This window comes from Capsicum annuum, chromosome 2 (assembly GCF_002878395.1).
Source record: "Capsicum annuum cultivar UCD-10X-F1 chromosome 2, UCD10Xv1.1, whole genome shotgun sequence".
In the NCBI taxonomy this organism is placed as follows: Eukaryota; Viridiplantae; Streptophyta; class Magnoliopsida; order Solanales; family Solanaceae; genus Capsicum; species Capsicum annuum.
Window position 1 is genome coordinate 71,036,349 of NC_061112.1, and position 20,447 is coordinate 71,056,795.

General features: G+C 35.9%; 2 protein-coding genes across 6 annotated transcripts; one reads left to right on the top strand and one right to left on the bottom strand.

Annotated features, from left to right (window-relative positions):
* The first annotated feature begins 227 nt into the window (after positions 1-227).
* On the top strand, positions 228-4,114 carry LOC107858502 (zinc finger protein GAI-ASSOCIATED FACTOR 1). Its single transcript, XM_016703182.2, has 4 exons — positions 228-1,002; positions 1,113-1,509; positions 1,586-1,857; positions 2,664-4,114. The coding sequence occupies exons 1-4, from the start codon at positions 894-896 to the stop codon at positions 3,962-3,964; spliced, it is 2,079 nt and encodes a 692-aa protein (XP_016558668.1). The 5' UTR covers positions 228-893; the 3' UTR covers positions 3,965-4,114.
* Positions 4,115-5,527: 1,413 nt separating this feature from the next.
* Positions 5,528-18,058, bottom strand: LOC107858501 (G-box-binding factor 1). Of its 5 annotated transcripts, XM_047406338.1 has the most exons (13): positions 17,759-17,967; positions 16,640-16,796; positions 12,558-12,695; positions 12,385-12,429; positions 12,185-12,271; positions 11,970-12,059; positions 11,683-11,840; positions 11,531-11,585; positions 11,368-11,416; positions 11,118-11,293; positions 9,967-10,044; positions 6,174-6,299; positions 5,528-5,901 (listed from the first exon to the last, which is right to left on the bottom strand). In XM_047406338.1, exons 3-13 carry the CDS (start codon positions 12,612-12,614, stop codon positions 5,800-5,802), a joined length of 1,023 nt encoding a protein of 340 aa, XP_047262294.1. In that variant the 5' UTR covers positions 12,615-12,695; positions 16,640-16,796; positions 17,759-17,967; the 3' UTR covers positions 5,528-5,799. The 5 variants fall into 5 exon arrangements, with proteins under 5 accessions (XP_047262294.1, XP_016558664.1, XP_016558667.1 ...); XM_016703178.2 differs by lacking the exon at positions 16,640-16,796 and having other exon boundaries at positions 17,759-18,058; XM_016703181.2 differs by lacking the exon at positions 16,640-16,796 and having other exon boundaries at positions 11,118-11,263; positions 17,759-17,986.
* Between the last annotated feature and the right edge of the window lie 2,389 nt (positions 18,059-20,447).

Below are 20,447 nucleotides of genomic sequence, written 5' to 3' on the forward strand. Positions count from 1 at the left end.
AAAGAAAGAAAATAAAAGATAAGTGCAGAGTAGAGTTTTCAGTTTTGTTGGTATAGTTGGCAAGCTTAAATTTTCAAAATTTTTGTTTGATATTCTTCTTCTTCTTTCTTTTAAATATTGTTTTATTTCACAACTTTTCTATATTTAATTTAATTATATGCAATTTATGATTGTCTGATTTTATCTCAGATAATCGTAAAATTGAAACATGACATTCCATAATAAAAAGTTTTAAAAAAATAATTTAATATTATCCACGTATCGCGTGGGTAATTAATTATATTATTACTTATAAAATGAAGATGCAGCTTGTCCTTAGCCAAAGACGATGGTATGAAATGAGACACGAAAGCACATTGTAAAAATAATACTGTCTATATCCCCATGTTGTCAAAAAGTTGTAATGTGAAGACACTACTACTAGTAAGTAGTAGTAACATACAAGTCTCTATTCACCATTTTTTCTTTCTCTCTCCGCCGACCACCTTAAACCCCATTTCTGCTTCCTCCGATCCGCAGTTTCATTATCTATATCAAAAAATTATTCTATAGAACTCCTATTTCAGCTACCTCTGAATCTTATTCGGAAACTCACAATTTTCAGTAATTTGGAAATTCTTTATTTATCTTCTCTTGTGTTGTGATTATATTGCGTTGTTGAAAATTTTGGTATTTGGGTTTTTTTCGTTAAGTACATTTGAGCTGTTTTTTGTAACATGGGTAGTTGCGAATTTGCTTGTAATTAGAGCTTGTTTTGAAAACAATCATAAATTTGGGTGCGAGGATTAAGAAGCAATATTGATAGTTAGATTCGCGAACAAGTTTGTTAAGTAGATTTTTTTACATTTTAAGCACTTGATAAAACCTAGAAGAATAATTTTGTTTCACCCGCCATGAACGATTGTGTGGGGTCAGGTGAAGTGAGTGTATCGTCTTCGGGTGATCAGGCAGCTCATTGTAAGGAAGGAGGAAAGAAAAAGAGGAATCTCCCTGGAATGCCAGGTAAATTTTTGAAATTTCTAATCAATACGACTATTATGCTTCAATTTCAAACTAGTTAGGGATAGGTTATGTTAATTGATGTTTTGGACTTCTCTATTATCCTTTGATAGATCCTAATGCGGAAGTTATAGCTTTGTCACCGAAAACTCTATTGGCAACGAACCGATTTGTGTGTGAAATTTGCAACAAAGGGTTTCAGAGAGACCAGAATTTGCAACTTCATAGAAGGGGTCACAATCTGCCTTGGAAGTTAAGGCAGAGAGAAAGCAATGAGGTGAGAAAGAGAGTGTATGTTTGCCCTGAACCTACGTGTGTTCACCATGATCCTTCGCGAGCATTGGGCGATTTGACTGGGATCAAGAAGCATTTCTGCAGGAAACACGGTGAAAAGAAGTGGAAATGTGATAAGTGTTCGAAGAATTATGCAGTTCAGTCTGATTTGAAGGCTCATTTGAAGATTTGTGGAACTAAACAGTATAAATGTGATTGTGGGACTATGTTTTCAAGGTCCATTCTTGATGCCCTTTTATAATTGTTAATCTCTCTTTATTGTAAAGCTGATATCCTTGTTAATGATATATAGGAGGGATAGCTTTATCACACATAGGGCATTTTGTGATGTTTTAGCAAAAGACAGGGAGAAAGCACAGGATGCAGTCACAACTCCTATTTCTGATGAGGACCATAAGGTTCAAGCTGTTGTTTCATCAACACCGTCACCATCAACACCTCCTACACCCCCACCATCCTCAGAGCCGCCAGCTGTTCCTTCACCAGCTGCCCCGGAGTCTCTACTGCCTCCTGTTACTCCATCAACTGCTGTAGTGTCTTCTGATTGTCCCATCCAGAATTCAGGTACATTTTCAAGTTCTATCTTACAATGTCGAAAATTTGGAGTTGTAGTTCAGCTGATATGTGTTTGTTGAGAATGGAAAAGAGGCTTTGTTCTTTCTTTGTGTTGGAGTGTTGCTAATTTTGTCAACAGCAACAACAACAACAACAACAACAAACCCAGTATATTCCCACTTAGTGGGGTCTGGGGAGGGTAGAATGTACGCAGTCCATACCACTACCTCCGAAGAAGTAGAGAGGAGTGTTGCTAATTTTTTCATTTAATGATATTTTTATCTGTAACTTTTGCCATGTATTAATCCTTCTTGTTATCTGTATTTCTCATTAGACTATGTCAAATAAGTGTTTGTTAATCAATCTGAGTATCTGACCAATTTCAACCTCTAACTTGAAAAACAGGTTTTAGGAGTCTTTTTTCGAGCTTTCACTCACTAAAATTCAGTTTCCAAATACTCTTTTTCAACTTTAACTTCAAATACTACTTTTCTTCAAATCTCGAACCAGTCATGTCCAAGCACCTAAGTGATGCTTTACCTAAACAAAGTTAGAATTGGAGAAACAGAAGTATGTTAATATAGGCAAAAAGAGATCAATCAAAATAATAGGATAGTAACATTTTCATCTGAGATAACTTTGAGTAAAGTAAAGGAAACATAGCAAGACTAAAGAAGTCTAACATGCGTTATCAAAAGGATATCACATCCTCATTCTCTTCTTTCTACAGATCTTTTATATCAAAAGCTTAACTTTCCCTCCTGCTTTATATGAGTGCTTCTTTCTGTCTTACTAAAATTGTTAAAATTTGGCAGAGTTGGTGGAGAGTCCACGCACAAATTCCGATGGAACTATTACCAAACAGTTTATGGAAGAAACAAAAGCGAAATCGAGTTTGTCTGGCATCTGCAGGAGTAGCTCAAGCATCGGATGTACCAACATCAACCGTCTTGCAAGCTTGACTGGAATATGCAGCAACAGCAGCATGAGCTCAAGCAGTAAAGGAAGTACCAGCAGCAGCAGCATTTTTCCAAGCTTGACTGGAATCTGTAGCAGCACTAGGAGCTCGAGCAGTAATGGAAGTACCAGCAGCATCAGTGTTTTTCCAAGCTTGACTGGAGTATGTAGCAGTAATAGGAGCTCTAGCAGTAATGTAAGTACCAGCAGCATCAGTATTTTTCCTAGCTTGACTGGAATATGTAGCAGTAGTAGGAGCCTGAGCAGTAATGTAAGTACCGGCAGCATCAGCGTTTTTCCAAGCTTGACTGGGATATCTAGCAGTAGTAGGAGCTTGAGTAGTAATGGGAGTACCCCCAGCAGCAGCATTTTTGCAAGTTCAACTGGATTCTGTAGCAGCAGCAGTAGCTTGAGCTGTAACAGAAGTACCAGCAGCAGCAGCAATTTTTCAAGCTTGAATGGAATCGGTAGCAGCAGTAGTAGCTCGAACAGTAATGGAAGTGCCAGCTGCAGCTCTTTTGCTAGTTTATTTGCTTCTTCAACAGCTTCAGGAAGTTTGCCGTCTCAAGCACCTCATTTTACAGATTGGTTTCAGTCTGTGGCTCCTGCACCGCCACCGGATATAGAACCACCATCATCTATGGAGCCAATATCTCTCTGCCTTGCAATGAATTATGGTTCATCAGTCTTTGGACCAACTGGGCAAGAGGGAATGCAGTATGCTGCAGCACCACAACCAGCCATGTCTGCAACCGCTTTACTGCAGAAAGCTGCTCTGATGGGTGCAACGTCGACAAACTCATCATTGTTGAGGGGTCTTGGGATATTATCTTCTTCTTCATCATCTAGTGGGCAACATGAATGGAGTGGGAGACAAATTGACACCGATGGTGCGACAGTGGCTGCAGGCCTTGGGCTTGGATTGCCATGTGATGATGGCTCTGGTCTAAAGGAATTAATGCTGGGAACTCCCTCTGTTTTCGGTCCCAAACATCCAACTCTTGACCTTCTTGGATTGGGGATGGCAGCTGGTGGTGGCCCAACACCTGGATTATCCGCTCTAATAACATCCATGGGCGGTAATCTAGATGTGGCTGCTGCAGCAGGACCATTTGATAGTGGAGAATTTTGTGGGGAAGAGTTGAGAAGAGGTTCATGATACCAAGGACCATGAAACGTTAGTTTACAATTTGGCAAGCCCTTAGTGTAGGGAAAAACTTGTTTGTTGTTGTAATATAGAACCCCTTACTCTCTGTAAAAAAATTTCTACCCTTTACTCCAAAGGAAGCAGTTATATTTGGTAAAAGTGTAAAAAGTGATCAAGGTTAAAATATAAGTTGCCATTAAATTAGGTACCTACAAGTGTTTCTTGTCATTAAGAATTCAAGGTAGGAAGAGCTGAGACTGAATGACCTATCCAGCTCTAAGTTAAATACCAATAAATTTAGCCAACAATCTGGCTTGAGCCTTGAAGTGACATAGATTTTGAGAAGTTCAACTGCAAATATAGATGAAGATGCGTATTTGGGTGTGGGGTAGGGAAAAAATCTCCGACGATTGTTAAAAGTGGCAATGATTTAAACCTAGAGCTTGAAATGACAGGCAATTGAGAACCTCTTAGTAGGAAACACTTTATTCTTTTAGTGAACCTACTCGACGTGGAGCTGAAAATGCTAGGAATTGAGAATTTCTTGGTAGGACGCGATTTATTCTTTTTAGTGTCGATATGGAGTTAGAAGTTTTAAAGAATCAAATGGTCGGTTGAGTGATTTCAGAATATGAATGACTAAAGAAAGAAAAAAAGAAAGCAGGTGGACCGAGCCGTTTTATTAGTGATAGGACATACGATGGAAAGGATGAAGAGAATGAGGTTTCCTGGACCAATTTTTGAAAGAGCTTTGACATTAAAAAGGAAAGGATCTGATGCAGTGTTTCTATGCTATTTCTCACTTTCATTTGACTTGATATGTTAACTGTCTTCTAAGGTTATGCCGTTTTTCTTGTCGTTTATTCTTGTTTTGGTAGCTGTCACATGGCTTTACCTTAACAAAGTGGGGATTCTTTTTGCATCAACTATTAAACAATGGCCCTTCACCTAACGTCCTTTCCTATTTGACCCTCTTTTTTTTTTTTTTTTATTAGTAACTATTTTTTCGGCTGTCTAACACCAATCACAATCAATTGAGGATCAACGTATTACTATCTGATTACCATTAAATTATGGAAACACAGTCATTATTTCAACAGGGATCTTTATAAGTTTATGTCTTCAATACATTCATCGTGTAGACCGATTTGATTTTTTTTCATTCTTTAACGATATATAACACTCCGGTCAACCAAGCCTAAGGTTGTTTGTTTGAATCAACAAGAGAGTAAAAAAAGTTGAAGCTCCTATTAAGGTATTAAAAGAGAACAAGCTGTGCTGGAGAGTGTTGCAACGACTAATGATACTTTGGGCTTCTAGAGTTGTACCTAGACATTGTCATTAGAGCTTGAACCCAGTAAACAAAGTTTCATAATTGACAGCTCGATCCTTTAAAAATGAGCCTCTTAACTCTATGCATTCAGAGTTGATTGCCTTGCGGGGCGGGGGCGGTAGGGGGGTGGGGGTGGGTGTCCCTCTGGCTGGACTAACTTGCACATGTGCAGCTCTCCACAATTGGGGACATGCATAACAGGAACATAACATACAACCAAGCCAGATCGAATACAAGACAAGTCACCAGAAAACCTAATGGTCGATGATCCAGTAATTCAGTTGCTTTTACAATGTTGTCATAGTCTCGTAGATTCACATTCAACACTGGGTCAAAAATCCACGAATTAATGTCACAAATTACACTCACAAGGGTTAAAAGGGCATACATTAGTAGAAAACATAGATATCTCATTCTAACGCACGGTAAATCTATAAATTTCTCACAGACCGTGAGAGATTTGTGAGCATTTTAAGTTTTTAACCAAAATCAGCTACTCTGTTATGGCCTGTCCTTAACTGTTAGCTTCCTCAACATTGGACTGAAGATGCATGGCATTAGAGCTACTCTCTAGTTTGGACACAGCCTCTGGTCCACACAACCTCGTCAGTTCGTCCTGTTTCAGAATCAGGTCCCAGTAAAATTCAGTTACTTCCATCCTTCTTATATTGCTTAGACGGTTTAAAAAGACAACATGAAGAGAAAAAGGAAGAACAGCAAATTTTCTCAGCATTCTTGAATACCAACAATTCTGTGCGAGGAGCACAGTATAAAAAACTTACAATCAAAAGGATAGATAATTGAGAATTTACTTTAAAGTGAGGGCAAATGAGATGAGCATACAAGAATATAGGGGGGTGAGGGTAAAGATGCTGAAGTAAATATTACCTTTATCGAATTATTCTCCGAGGTAAGCTTCTCACATTCCTCAGAGAGCTTACGCAACTCCTCTTTGAGTCCATGATTCTCATTGCTCAATGTCTCTACCTTATGTTGTAGCTCTTCACACTCAGCCTGCGGAGGATAAGCATAAAACAACACCATCAGAAAATTTAACACCATAGGTTCCTATCAAACAATAAAAGTGGTCTCATATACAAAGGTTTAGGCTCAATCTTGTCTGCTCACAGTAATTTCGTCAGACCAATTTTTAATCACATTCATAGTTACGATCCGACTTCCTCTAACCTGTGCAGGGATCCCATTTCACGTGAGAGAGAATGGAACCAAAACGAAAGCTTCTATATTCCCACCTTTAACAACCTTCTAAAAAGTGAGGTAAATGTAGAGCGTGTGGAGAAATGTAAAAAATAAAAAAAGTAGGGGTGTTCAGTACGTTTTCTATTTTCTCGTGTTTGGTTCTTCAAAAACTTCGCAATAAATTTTCTTTAGGGAAACAAGATCCTCAAAAATAAAGAAAATGACTAACATAATGAAAGTAGGGAAAACAAGTTTCATTGTCTCCTCCGCTCCCTCAGAACCAACCACCCCCAACCCCACGCCCCGCACACCCTGCCCCTTCCCCCAACCCCCCATCCTCATAATCTGTGTTAGATAGATACAAATGCTTTAAGGATAATATCTTTTACTTGCATACAAAATACAAGAAAATAAGTAAAGCAACCACTTGTTTTGTAGACTATGGTCAAATTTGCCTCAGATGAGATTATTTGCAGTCAGAATCACAAGAATGAGTTCTAAACTCAAAACCTATGCAAGGAATTCTCTCACACTGGGTCACCATTTGTTTCTTTTCACATCAGGAAAGTGATGCTGCATACCATAATTTAGGATAGCTTAAACTGAGAAGTCCCAGTGTGAGGAGGTTCTGTATTCCTAATCTCCTCCTCAATATCTCAGCTAGTGAATACGCAGTTCCACAAGTTGAATTTGAACGAATGGTTCTAGTCCTTAGAAGTACCATCCTTTTTGCGGAGACCATCATAGTCGGGGTGTGGAGCCAAGTTGAATCTTCTTGGCTTCTTCTTGTGTTTACTTCTTCATAGTTTAAACCTCTTAGTAAAAATTCTGACTCCGACAATGATCATAATAAGGTGGATGACCCCCCCCCCCCCCAGACACACACACAAAACCATGTTTTTAGATACTCTGATTATCAGGGATCCTAAGGGCATCTGATCTGCATACACACTTGTCTCTTGACACTGGTACCAGCGATCCAGTAAGGCTTCCGCTCCTCTCTTTGGGATCAAATGGTGCTTAACTAAGGGGCAGCATCACATTTTGGCTGAAAGTAACTTCCAATCTTTCAGTGGAGTGTGTATATATCAGTAATAAAATCCCCTGGAGGATTGTAAAAGAAGTGGAGGAGATTTAAAAACTTGCGGGTCAATCAGGTTTCACTTTGAAGCATTGCTATAGGGAAATGAATCAAGTAACTCACAAATCGTCTTCCTTGGCCATGTTTCTAATCATACAAAACTATTTTTCTACTTTATTGATTTACCACCTCAAGCCAAAGGACTCATGAACATGGACAAATGCAATCTGCCTGCTCTGCTCATATCCAACAGAAGGAAATTATAGATCACCTTTGAGCCTCTCTGAGTTTTGGCTCACATGTACAAGTGTAGGATTAGTTTTGGGAGTATATCCTTTTTGTATAGGATGGACATACCTGTCCGCAGGACACATTGGCCCTTGTAATGTCACACCAAATGCATTTTCATCATCTCTTTTGTAACAAGAGAATATGCGCCCTCTATCAAATCAACCTTAGACAACTCTCTCAAGTCATCTCTACCCATTTCCGAAAGATGAATGAAATGCACTGATGGTGTTTAAAAGAAAAAAAAAAAATCACAACCATGTAATGCACTAAGAAGAAATTCTCTAGATAGATGGCAAGACTTCTGATGGCTTATAATTTACCCATCTGCCTCCTTGTATGCACCGATAATGCAAGTCTTTCCCTTTGGTTGATTTTATGAAGAACCTTGCTTTTCATTTTAGAACACACTCTGTTAGACAAACTACAATCCACAAGAACTACAAGCAGATGTTCTTTCCCAATTTTCCACAAGAACAAGTCATTTCCTTGTTTTCTTAGTAATTATTTTGAATGTTTGCTTTATTTTGAAGTTGAAAAACTCGTTGGAGGAGTATTTCAAGAGAAATAATGACTTTAACTCACAAATCTTCAACTTTTATTTTTCTAAATGACATTGATGTACAAATTCAACTATTAACTTTCAAATACTTTTTATCAACTTCAGCTTTTTCTTTTCATTCAGACGTTTTTCAATTTCAACAAAAGATTGTCCAAATGCCAAGAGTTGGGAAGCAGGGACTCTACATCTGTGGCCACAAATTGATTCAGCACAGTAGTACAACAACAACATACCCAGTACAGTTTCACAGGTGGGTCAAGGAGGGTTGAGTGTGCGCAAACCTTACCCTTATCTCATGGAGATAGAGAGGTTGTTTCGAAATTAAATCATCACAGCGACACTCATATATATGCTATTACTACCATCATTGATTTTACCTTCTTCCTTTTGTGTTTCTGGGTACCTCTAATTTTTAGATTCTTGTACTTGAACTTGGATATCATGATAGAAACAAAAAGTGCTAATTGTTTCCAAGTTCAATAAATCAGGAGCAAAGCTAATTGTTCCCAAGTTCAATAAATTAGGACACACATACAGATACATAAAGAAACAGACATGTCAATACATAAACAACCCTTTAAAATTGCAAAAAAATTTCATTTAGACACGTCACCTGAGACAAGACCTATTGACCACCGAATGTATATGCAAAATGTATCTATCAAACATCACAGATCACGTGTCTCCAACTAGAATTTGAATGCGTTCAGCCAGAAAAGATGGTGTTTTCCCCAGAAATATGAACTTCCGGACATTTTCATTAGTTACTTTTTTCAGCCATTATTTTCAACTCTTTTTCCTCTTCTTTTACTCATATCAAATTCAATTCCCATATCTTCTTTTTCTTCTCCTCTCAAACCTATACCAGATTTAAACCCAAAACTTCACTTATCAAAGCACTGCCCTTCCACACTTACTCTTCATATACATCACCAGTAAACTTCACTCACCTCTCACCACTCAACACACCATATCCCCATTCCAGTTTCCCTGCATAAAGCCTTCATATATCGAAAATCATTTTGTATAATCTCATTGGTATTATTATTTTGGATCATAACGCTAGTCGCTACCCATGGTATACGTCAACTCTCCGACTACATTGTCATTAGCTAGGGAGCACATCATGCGCAAGATTAAGGTAAGTCTAAAACATAATAATGCTACAATTTTACAGAGCCCATTGCATATAACACTGTGATATTCTAATGTTTAATTTAGATGCATGACCATCAATTTCTTTCTCTATAAGTCAGACCCATCAGTTCCTTTTAGAATTTTCCTTTTGGCTCGTGATAACATTGGCTATTGGTGTTCAACAGAATTATAAGGCCTTCTTTTTCTCATTTCTGCTCCACCCCCCCACCCCACCTCATAAATGCTATGGATATTATACACCAATTCATTACCCAAACAGAGGACCTAAAGCCCAGTGCTGGACCCAAAATAATCCAGAAGAGCATTTTTATGGTTCCTAAAACAGTGGTATAATCTATCCTAATTGTTGAAGAGATGGAAGAGAAACATTATCTGTAAAAAGTAACTCATACCTGCTTGCGTAATCTTGACCTCCTAGCTGATTCACGATTAGATTGCTTTCTCTTTAGTCTTTTAAGTTCACGCTCATCCTATTAACAAGGTTATAAAGTATTTTTCAACAAAAATAAATACAGTGATGATAATAACAAGGGTACAGTCCCATGATTGACAGTCTAATATACATATTGAGATACAAATAATGATAACAATGATCAATTTCAGTGACGTGTAAAAATGCCTTTGGATTCCCACAAAGTTTACATACATAGCAGTTCTGAATCTCAATATAGCATAAGAAAGACACAAACATATAGAGCTGCCAAAATATGGAACCATAACGAAAGAATTATTGATATAAGGAATAAGAAACAAAGTTTAGTTTCTCGTGACCAAATTTTCAGACCTTATTCGGGTTTAAATTTTTAAATTTAATTTAAGAGAATATTTTTAGGAATGAACTGATTGTTTCCTTGAAAGTTCTCCAGCAGAATACTAGTGTATGTTTCAATATAATGATTACAGAAAGCACTTCTGCTCAGTAGCTAGCCATCAATTAATTTAGGACCAACCAGACCTAAGCTCCTCTTCAGATCGCTTTCAAGGTTTAGATCTTCTTTATCCCAGTTGCAATATCGTAGTTTCCCCGAACCATCATATTAGTTAAATAGTTACTTTGACTTAATTAAATATGTACATATGTATCATATGTTTAGTATTGTCATTCATTGGTTAAATGTAAGATGAGGAATAAATAGGTTTTTCTTGTATTACCTTATTATCAACACATCTCTCATTTCACATAATTTAATGTTTTGTTCAGAAAACAGCCTTGCTACTTCCCCGGAAGTAGTGGTATGGACTGCGTACATCTTACCCTCCCCAGACCTCACTATGTGGGAATACACTGGGTTTGTTGTTGTTGTTGTTGTTCAGAAAACATGATTCTGAATGTCAAGATACACCAGAAACAATGAGGCTTATTGAACACAATCTTCAAATACCCCTAATAACCATCTGGAAAGAAGAAGTGGAAGTATCTTTTTTCTTTTTAAAGTTAAATTTGATAAGAAATTGGCAGTATCTCTGGAGAACACGGATTAGCGTGATCAAATGCGCATCATTTGTTTCAGAAAATTGAATAAATGACAGAAAACAAAACTACCTGAATCCATTCACGTCCTAACCCAGAAGCTGGCGAGAAACCAGGTTGATTTGATCGCATTTTAATCATTCCAGGACCCGCAGATGGTGCATTCCACAAATCCATCCCAATATTCAGATTAGTTGCTGGCATAGCAACTGGATTCCCTGTTGCAGGATTGTTCTGAGCATTGGCTCCTAATATTGAAAATAACAGACCAATTTAATAAAATGAAGGCATAATCGACAAGAAGACGAGTGAAACAAGTTACCATTAGCAAGCATTAGATCAAAGCTTCTACTCTTGTCTGCAGAAAATTCCTAAAATAATAAAACAAGAAAAGTCTAGTCTTAACTAGTAATTGATAGGGAACAGACATGAAAACAATATATTTAAGTAAGCTATGACATAGTTAAGTTAATCAGAAAGCATACATGGTTATCATTTTCATCATTATCATGTGATGAACCTTCACTTCCGCTTTCAGCACTATTCAAGAGAATATAGTAGGTCAGGTGTACAAACAAAACATCCCCAAAAAAGAACAATTTGAAGGAAAGAGAGATTTAAATAAGAGTCTATAGACCTTCTTCGGGCACCATCATTTCCAGAACCAGAAGCCGCTTTTCCACTCTCTCCTGTCTTGCCGCCTGAACTTCCCTTCAATTTTTTGCTTGTATTCTGGTCCTTACCATCAGGTGCCTTATTATCTGATTCTGGATTTGTCTGCAGTGTGTTTGGAGTCTACCAAAACGATATAAATTAATATAATAGAGGCTTTTAAGAAAATTTATTTACAGAAAAGTTATATATGGATGACTCTTTTTCATCAGCTTTCATTGATAGTAACTAAATACCAAAAGGATTAATTACCATGGGCATATTAGGATGAGCATAAACTCCAGCAGGAGGATATAAAGCAGGATATGGGACTGGAGCTCCATAAGGAGGCATAAGCGGATGCTGAAATATCACGCAATAAAGAGTAAATACATTAAGAAAATATTCTGAGATTTATAATTTATAAAGTAAAAAAGTTGCAATGATCCATAGAAAAAATATAAATTAGGGAACGAAAAATCAATCACCTGGCTTCCCCACATGTATGGGTGAGGAGTAGGAGAAGCAACAGTTGAGGGAAAGAAGGGAGGTGCAGCTCCAGCACCATAATAAGCCTAACCAGGAAAGTTAGTGCTTAAGAATTAAAACATTCATCATCATATTGTATGACGAATTGTTGATATGTAGAACCTGACAATGATTAATCACAAAGAAATTCATTATCAACCTGCATAGAAGACCAATCAGGATATGAAGGTGTAGATTGTGCCTCCTGAAAATCAAACAAATGGAAAACTAGTGAACAGCAAGCCACAAAACAGAGAGTTTAAAAGAAAACCAAAACCATATAAGCACTTATTGCGTGTAGATGTATGGAAGAAAAAGAATAAGGAGAATGACCTGAGTTGAAGTAGCTTTCGAAGGCTTTGTAGGGGTGCTCTCTTCCCCAGTCCCCATTAGGTGTCGATCACTAGTCAAATATCCACGTTTATTTGATTACTTCAGAAGATTAAGTACTCAAGTAAAAGCTAGACGTACCTGAAGTAGGAGAAATAATGAGAATAGAAGTTAAAAATCTTCCGTTTTATTTGTTACTCTAGTCATTATCATGTGGAATAACTATACAGTTTTAGGACTTAACAACCATCGTTATTGACATGAATGGAAATTAATGTTTTACAAATTATATTCAATATAAAGTTGCCGCGAGGCTTTTCTTGTCACCTACAAAGAAGCTGGTCATGTAATCCTTTCTGTTGTCTATACCAAAGAAGATAAACCACAAAAATGTAAATAGCATCTTCAAGGAGACTGCAAACGGACAAAACTAGATGCATATACATCAAGGGTGATACAAGGATGGTTAGCGTGGGGCACATTATGATGGCTTCTATATATGGATGATAGCTTGGAGCCTGAAGAAAGCCATGGAGCAATAAAGAAACAAGGCTATAGGTGATCAAGATGCTAATTGGTCAATCAAGAAGGGCCCTTGTGGGTTATTTCCTAAAGTAGCCACTTTTGAGCTATTTTTGTAATAGGTTATTTTTGCAACGGCAATAACTATAAATAGTTGTCTTAGTATTTTCTTCCTTAGTTTATGATGTTTTTGATGAATTGAGAGTTTTTAAGCTTGTAGTTTCTAGGTGAACCTAGCAGTAGATTAATCAAGTTGTTGTTAATTGTAGTTGAGTGATTAGGGTGGATTCCCGATATTGCTCGTGTTAACTTCTTTTGCTTAATCAACCATCAGGTCTCCCTTTTTGCGGATTCAATTTAGTTGTCTCGTCTTTGATTGAGTCGGGGTTATTGTTGTTTGATTGGGTTCAATCAAGAGATGAAGGTATCAAGTCCTTTGTTGCTCGTAAATCCATTTGAATCTCGATATTCCACATATCCTTTTCCTTTGTCTTCTCTTTTTCTTGTTCTTCCTCTTTTGATTCTTATCAAATTAGACAACTGTAGTCTTGCGACATAGACTTACTAACTGCAGCCAATAACAAAAAGCCGATCCTGCACATAACATTGACACCAAACAACTTTTCTAATTTTTTCTTGATGTCAATACTTTCTTTAATCAATTGAATGGTCTTCCTTGTTTATATCCAAAAAAAAAAAAAAAAAAGAGATCTATATGCAGCATTTTCAAGCATCCTCTAAATCAAGAAACAAAAGTAGAAAGAACATGTCTGCTAACTGCTCCAGTCAGAAACAAATCTCAGATTGGAATTTTGAACTTTCTCCCATTTATTTGCACAATAAAGAGCCAATCTAGCCATAGTATTTTTTTTCTTACAACCAAAGTTTCATCAATTATTTTCTTGTTCTTGCAAGTAAATATTGGATATTCAAATAAAAGGCAATAGCAACACATTTTCAACTCGGGGACAACTTAACATGACTCGTCCACCTGATCTTCTAAAGTATTAGCAACGCACTGTCCAGTTAAAATAGTTGAATACTTAAATTCTTACTCAAAACACACACACGCACCAAAAAAAAATAAAGAAAGAAAGATGCCTCAAAAAGAGGCAGCCCGGTACCCTAAGGCTCCCGCTATGCGCAGGGTCCAAGGAAGGATCCCACCACAAGGATGTATTGTACGCAACTTTACTTTGCATTTTTGAAAGAAAGATGCCCCACATTTTCCAAAATTTGCCCACTTTATCTTCCCTATCCACAGCACATTATATATTCTAGTCTAATTTAAGAAGACATGGATCACTGAGCATGACAAAATAAAATGGCAGGACAATATCAGTGTCCATAATCGTGTTAAGTATTATAAAAGAAAATTGAAAGAATTTTTTGATGAAGTACGAAAACTGAAAGAATTTTCTGCTAAATTACCTGATTTAATGTTGAACTAAGTTTAGTAATGATAATAATAAGAAGTAGATAACGAGGGTTGAATATTACGTCTGAATCACAGATCCCAACATTAAAGGGATACATGAAATTTTGAGCTGCTAATGCTTTGTAATGGAGTCTGCTGTCAGAATCTACTGACAGCTCATTAGTCTTTTATAATTAGCAACGCAACTTAACAATAAGAATATGAGAAGAAGCTCCCATGATTAGTATATCTTGTATACTCTTAGATTCTCTCTTTTAACGCAGAATAAGAATGACTCTTGAGTACACCATGGGTTCGTACTTCTCATTAATCTTTCTAATTATGGATTCTTGGCACGAAGTGATGTCATTTGTTAAGAAAACTATTCTCATCTCTTCTATAAAGATCAAGCAGGACAAAATCTTTCAGTGTAAGCAATATCAATAGGTTTACTTTGTTTGCTCGTGTCTTAATGTAAAGTAGGAAAACTGCTCGTCAAATTTTTCCCTTTTCCTCTTTTTGGGGAAAGGGAGGGGTACAGGGTGAGGATCTGTATTCAATTCAATTTAATTTCTTGTACAACAAAAGTAAAGGGTTGTAAATTTCCAGCCTAATGTATACGTTGTAAAATGCAAAAATTAAAGTAATTGCAGCTCCATATAAAGGTAAATCTAGGATTTAAAACTTATGGGCTCTGGACCACAACTTTTTTTTGAAACTGAGTTATGAATAGATTATTTACACGTATCAAGCATAATTTTAGCACAAATATAGATTCTAGGCTAAAGTTACTGAGTTTTGCCGAACTTGTGATCGTCTAAGGGAAGTATGACTTCCCTTATATGATGTGTTAAATGCTTAAAGATCCTTCTTATCTACTATTGCAAACCAAAGACACTCTTCACCTATAAAACTAATTCCACTCTTAAGTCTTTTCTGTTAGTCCCCTATACTTAAGTTTTAATAATGACAAAACTAATGAATGGACTTTTGCAGGATATTTGAAGATCGCTAATAATGAAAGGATATCTCACACAAAGATATGAAGGATCAAAGAAGGGAAGCAAGTAAGAGAGTCGGCTCCAAAAATGGAAGAGCATCAAATCATGGAGATCTACGGCATCTAAAGATTATGGAAAACAAATCAATCCGATACAAGAATAGAAGGACGAAGGATCACAGTCCCGAAATCAAGGCATATCAAATCAATAAAGACTTAAAAGCAAAAAGGAAGGAAGACCACAACCTCTACATGGACATATCTGATATGGACATGTATAGATATGGAAGTTGCACCACGTATGGACATACCTGTACTTTATGGTGCCATCCCTCAATCAAAAAATCAATTCAAAATCCTTGATTGGGAAGAAATCTCTTGGGTTTCCTTACAAAGAGAAACGACAGAAGAAACTGGAGACTATAAAAGAAAAGACGAAAGGCTAACACACACGCAACCTCAAGGAGAAATCTCAAAGTGTCTCAAACTTAGTTCACAAAGCTTTGTAATCCTTAGTTTACAATTGTTATATAAAGAATAGGATCGAGTCAACTTTGTAATACAAAACTGAAGCTGTGTCACAAGATTTGAAGAACAAAATAAGTCTTCGGAACTTGTTTCTCATCATTGTACTCGAAGCCAACATTGAAAGATCTAAGAAAACGTTGAAACCCAAGGGGACTGGAAGTAGGCACCACATTGGTGTTTCGAACCAGGATAAATCTTTGTGTTTTTACTTTAAATTCAGTCATTTACTTGCTTGTTTATTGCAAATCTAATCTGTTTTGTGAAGTGTACTGATCCGCAGGCAAGTTGACTGTGAGGAGTCAATAGTCGACTCATAGAAATTTTCAATACACCCCCTCCCCTCTTGATTTTCACGATTGGGTTATACTTCAACCAAGCACAAACAAAGGAGTTTAATTCAATTTATAAAAAAAAGGAGTTATAATTTTAAGTTGCTAGGACTTTTCACTTTAGGTGCAACACCTGTGTCGATACAACATGAGTGTGGATATGAGATCCGTACTCGATCTGGTCAACCGATTGGGTACTTTGACCAAAATCAACGGGGACATTCCGGACAAATTCAATGATTTTTGTAATCAAACAAAAGCTAAAGTGAAATTGAAGAAAATGGAATACCTTATATATAGAAATTTCTATCACTCGTTTTAGAAATTTCTATCACTCGTTTTCCTTTTATCTCCTTCCAGGAGATCTGACTTCTAGACCAGCACCCATACCGAACACCCGCAGTCGAGTTCGAGCAACTTAAGTTTAACTTCTATTTATACTGACACTGTAAAATAACTATTAGGTTACCTAAACGATGACAATTGGTAAACACCATAAATAACTTGAAATATAAGACATGTTAATATCATGATGTTATGTTATATTAGGTTAAAATACACTAGCAGTGTGAAACACTGACAGTATACATACTATATACATACTATAAATCCCAAACATAATTATGTGTTCTTCCTTAAAAGCACAATTATAATTGAATGATTACTCTCTCATGTGACAAGTAAACATACATGTCAAGTTTCTATATATTAAAGGAAAAAGGGAAAACGGGAAATATACCCCTCAACTTTGTGATTTAGAGCAATATATCCCTCGTTAAAAACTGATGCATGCACACCACCACCACCACCACCACCACCACCAACAACAACAACATACTCAAAATATTCCTATAAAGTGGAGTCCGAGGAGAGTAAAGTGTACACAGTCCATACCACTACCAGTACCTCAGCTGGTGCATACACACCCTGCTGTCTAACAAATGCTACACATTTATCTTTATATTTTTCTAACAGAAGTTATGAAAAGTTAATTCCCTTAAGCCCCCACCTAGTTCAATTACACATACTAATCTGAATTTCAGGCAAGAAACGGTTTCCACCATTTGCAATTATTCCGCTAGTAAAATTCTCTATGAGAATTGTTTCCTCTTGTCGATTGAGTTACTAAATTCCCAACAACAACTACAAAGAAACTTCTGGGCCCTGTCAAATTTATTCTACAATATTCAAACCGATCTTAGAAGCTTAACCACGTGGACATACTTCAAACAAAACGGCTAAACTTAAAAGAGAACTCAATACTGAAAATTTCAGGATACAATTACAACATATGGTAATAATACAGCATAAACAAAACCATAATATATAATTCAGCTGTTTATTATGTTTTTGTGGTAAACTCAAAATTAACTAGAAATAAGGAAGCAAAAGAAAAGAGAGGAGTAACCTGGAAGGGGGGGTGTCTTGTGTGTGAGGTGGAACAACGAGAGTCCAACTCGGATACACAATCCTATTTTTTTTCTTTTTTCTCCTCTTTGTTCTTTTCTTTGGTTGTCGTTAAATGTTGGTTGGAAAAAAAAAAAAAAAGACAACGTTCCCTATATTTCTTTCTTTACGAAATTTAATGGTTGGTTAGGAGGCTTTGAGGATTAACTTAGTCCTAATTCTTACACTAATCCTAAGCTTATTATCCATAACAACACGCAATTCTTTCTCCAAACACTTGACTTTCTTTGACGGCGCCAACAATATGTGTTTAAACTCTCTTTTTTCTTTGTTGTCAAATAATTTTATTTTTTTTTTATTTTGATTTGTTCCTCCACTTAAATATTTATTTTATTTATCTAGTTTAAAAAGTTAAAAAGTAATTTATTATTTTATATATATTTTATTCTTAAATTTGATATAATTTCATAAGTGAGGTATGAAGAAAACAAGTAGGTATCAAAAAATATTTTGTTTTATTTGAATTTTTTAAAATTGAAATATTGTCATGATTTTTGCAGTAAATATTTAGAATTAATATATATTTTTTAAAAAATAAATAAAATAATATTTTAACATGAAATATAATTTAAATAAATTATTTTGTGAAAATAAAAAATTTAAGATTTTTTTTAAGAAAAAATTAATTAAAAAGTAAATATAAAAGAAATAAAAATAAAAATTTAGCTATTTTTAAAAATTAAATATAATTTAAAGTTATATTTAAATTTTTTGTGATCAAATAATAATTTTTGAAGGCAAGGATCCTGATTCACCCTCAATTCGATTTAGAGTTGTTAATTGATATACTTCCGTTTAAAGGGAAAAGTCATCAAAACCACCTTAAACTATAGTCGAAAAGTCGAAGATACACTTAAACTATTGAAGTAACCTAATAAACACCTATACTATCGAAAAGTGAATTTAATTCCACCCCGACGCATATCAACCAGTCACATAGTGGAAGGTGCTTTACACTCGCCCACCACTTCAGCACCACATCAACCATGTTAGAAATCTGATAAATTTTATTTTTTTCATTCTTTTCTTCTTTTTCTTTTATTAGTTATATTTTACATTAATTAATTCCTAATTAATCATTAATCCTCCAATAATTATATCCTCTTCATCAATAAACCACCCCACCCTCTGGGAACGACTTTTATTCTCTCTATATTTCATCTCTCAGTTGCTACTAGGTTGAATTAGCTCTTTAAGGTCTAAAATGATTGTTTTGTTCAATCTTCCCATGGTCTATAAATATTGTTTATGTGCCCAATGACATAAATGACCAAAAGTAAGCAAGCGGTCAAAAAAACGACCAACCAGTCCATGGCCACCACTGTTCAGCTCTCAAAGTTTCGACACCTAGAGGGGTTTTTCATAAGTGTAATCGAGCAACAACTTCTAGGACAAGGTCACCGATAGCAAATAAGCGGACTCGTTCTTCATCGTAAGTACGGAAAAACAGGAATCATAAAAATCCAACCAAAAGGAGAAAAGGAAAGAAGTGCTGAACAACCATTCCATACAATTATTCAAGTAAAAAGTAAACTTGTAAGGAGACAAGCTGAATTATCTATTTAAGATTTTCATCTTCATCATCATCAATAAACCACCCCACCTTCTCCACATATACGCTTTCAGCCGACCATCATCATTACCACTTATTCTTTTCTCTTCACCACCAACAACAAATCCAACATCACACTACTTCAATGTCTTCTTCTTCTTTGCAATCCACCACCATTATCATTATCGAATTTTTCGTCTTCATCACCACCCATCACTAACAAACCCGACGAGATATCGATTCCTCATCACAAAGCATTTTTTTTCTTGTAATTGATTATATTTAACTTGTAATGATTTCTTTTAATAAAGTGGGTATAAGTTTTTTTCGTGAAAAAAACAAAATAAAATTTGAAGTTTGTAAAGATATATATATGAAGGTTTGTAATGATATTAAGAGAAAGGGAGTGAAAGATAAGTTAAATTTTCTCTAAAGATATGTTGAGTTTGTAGTTTATGGTGAAAATGGTGGTGTTGGGTATTATTAAGAAAAAAGAAAGGGAAGTGATGAAGATAGAGTAAAGAAATAGTTAAAAAGTGTCAAAATAATAAAATAAAAGGAATAAATTGCAATAAACGTACCTATTTTTCTTTATTTTTATTTTTTATGCCACATCAGCTTGTAGGGTGGAATTAAATTTACTTTTCGATAGTATAGGTGTGTGTTAGCTCACTTCAATAATTTAAATATGTCTTTAATTTTTCGACTATAATTTTAGATGATTTTGATGACTTTTCCCTCCGTTTAAATAGTGACTCATATATACATCTAAATTTATACAAACAGAAAAAAGAGGAGGGCTGGAGGGGTGGGTTGGGTTTGGTCCGGCCCCGCCCGGCCCAAAATGGGGTTCCATAGAAGTTGACACGTGAGGTTGAAAGAGGAATCCAGCTGGCAAAAAGGAAGTGGATAGAAATGACAAGGCAACAATTAAAACAACAAGGTGGATAACTTAATTTAATTTCCCCCACCGCCCAACCAACTTTATACGTACTAAATTTACCCTTATGGTCCTTCATGTTTTGAGTTAGGTGACATTTTAGTCCTTAAATCTTTCATTTCAATTTTATGCTTCATG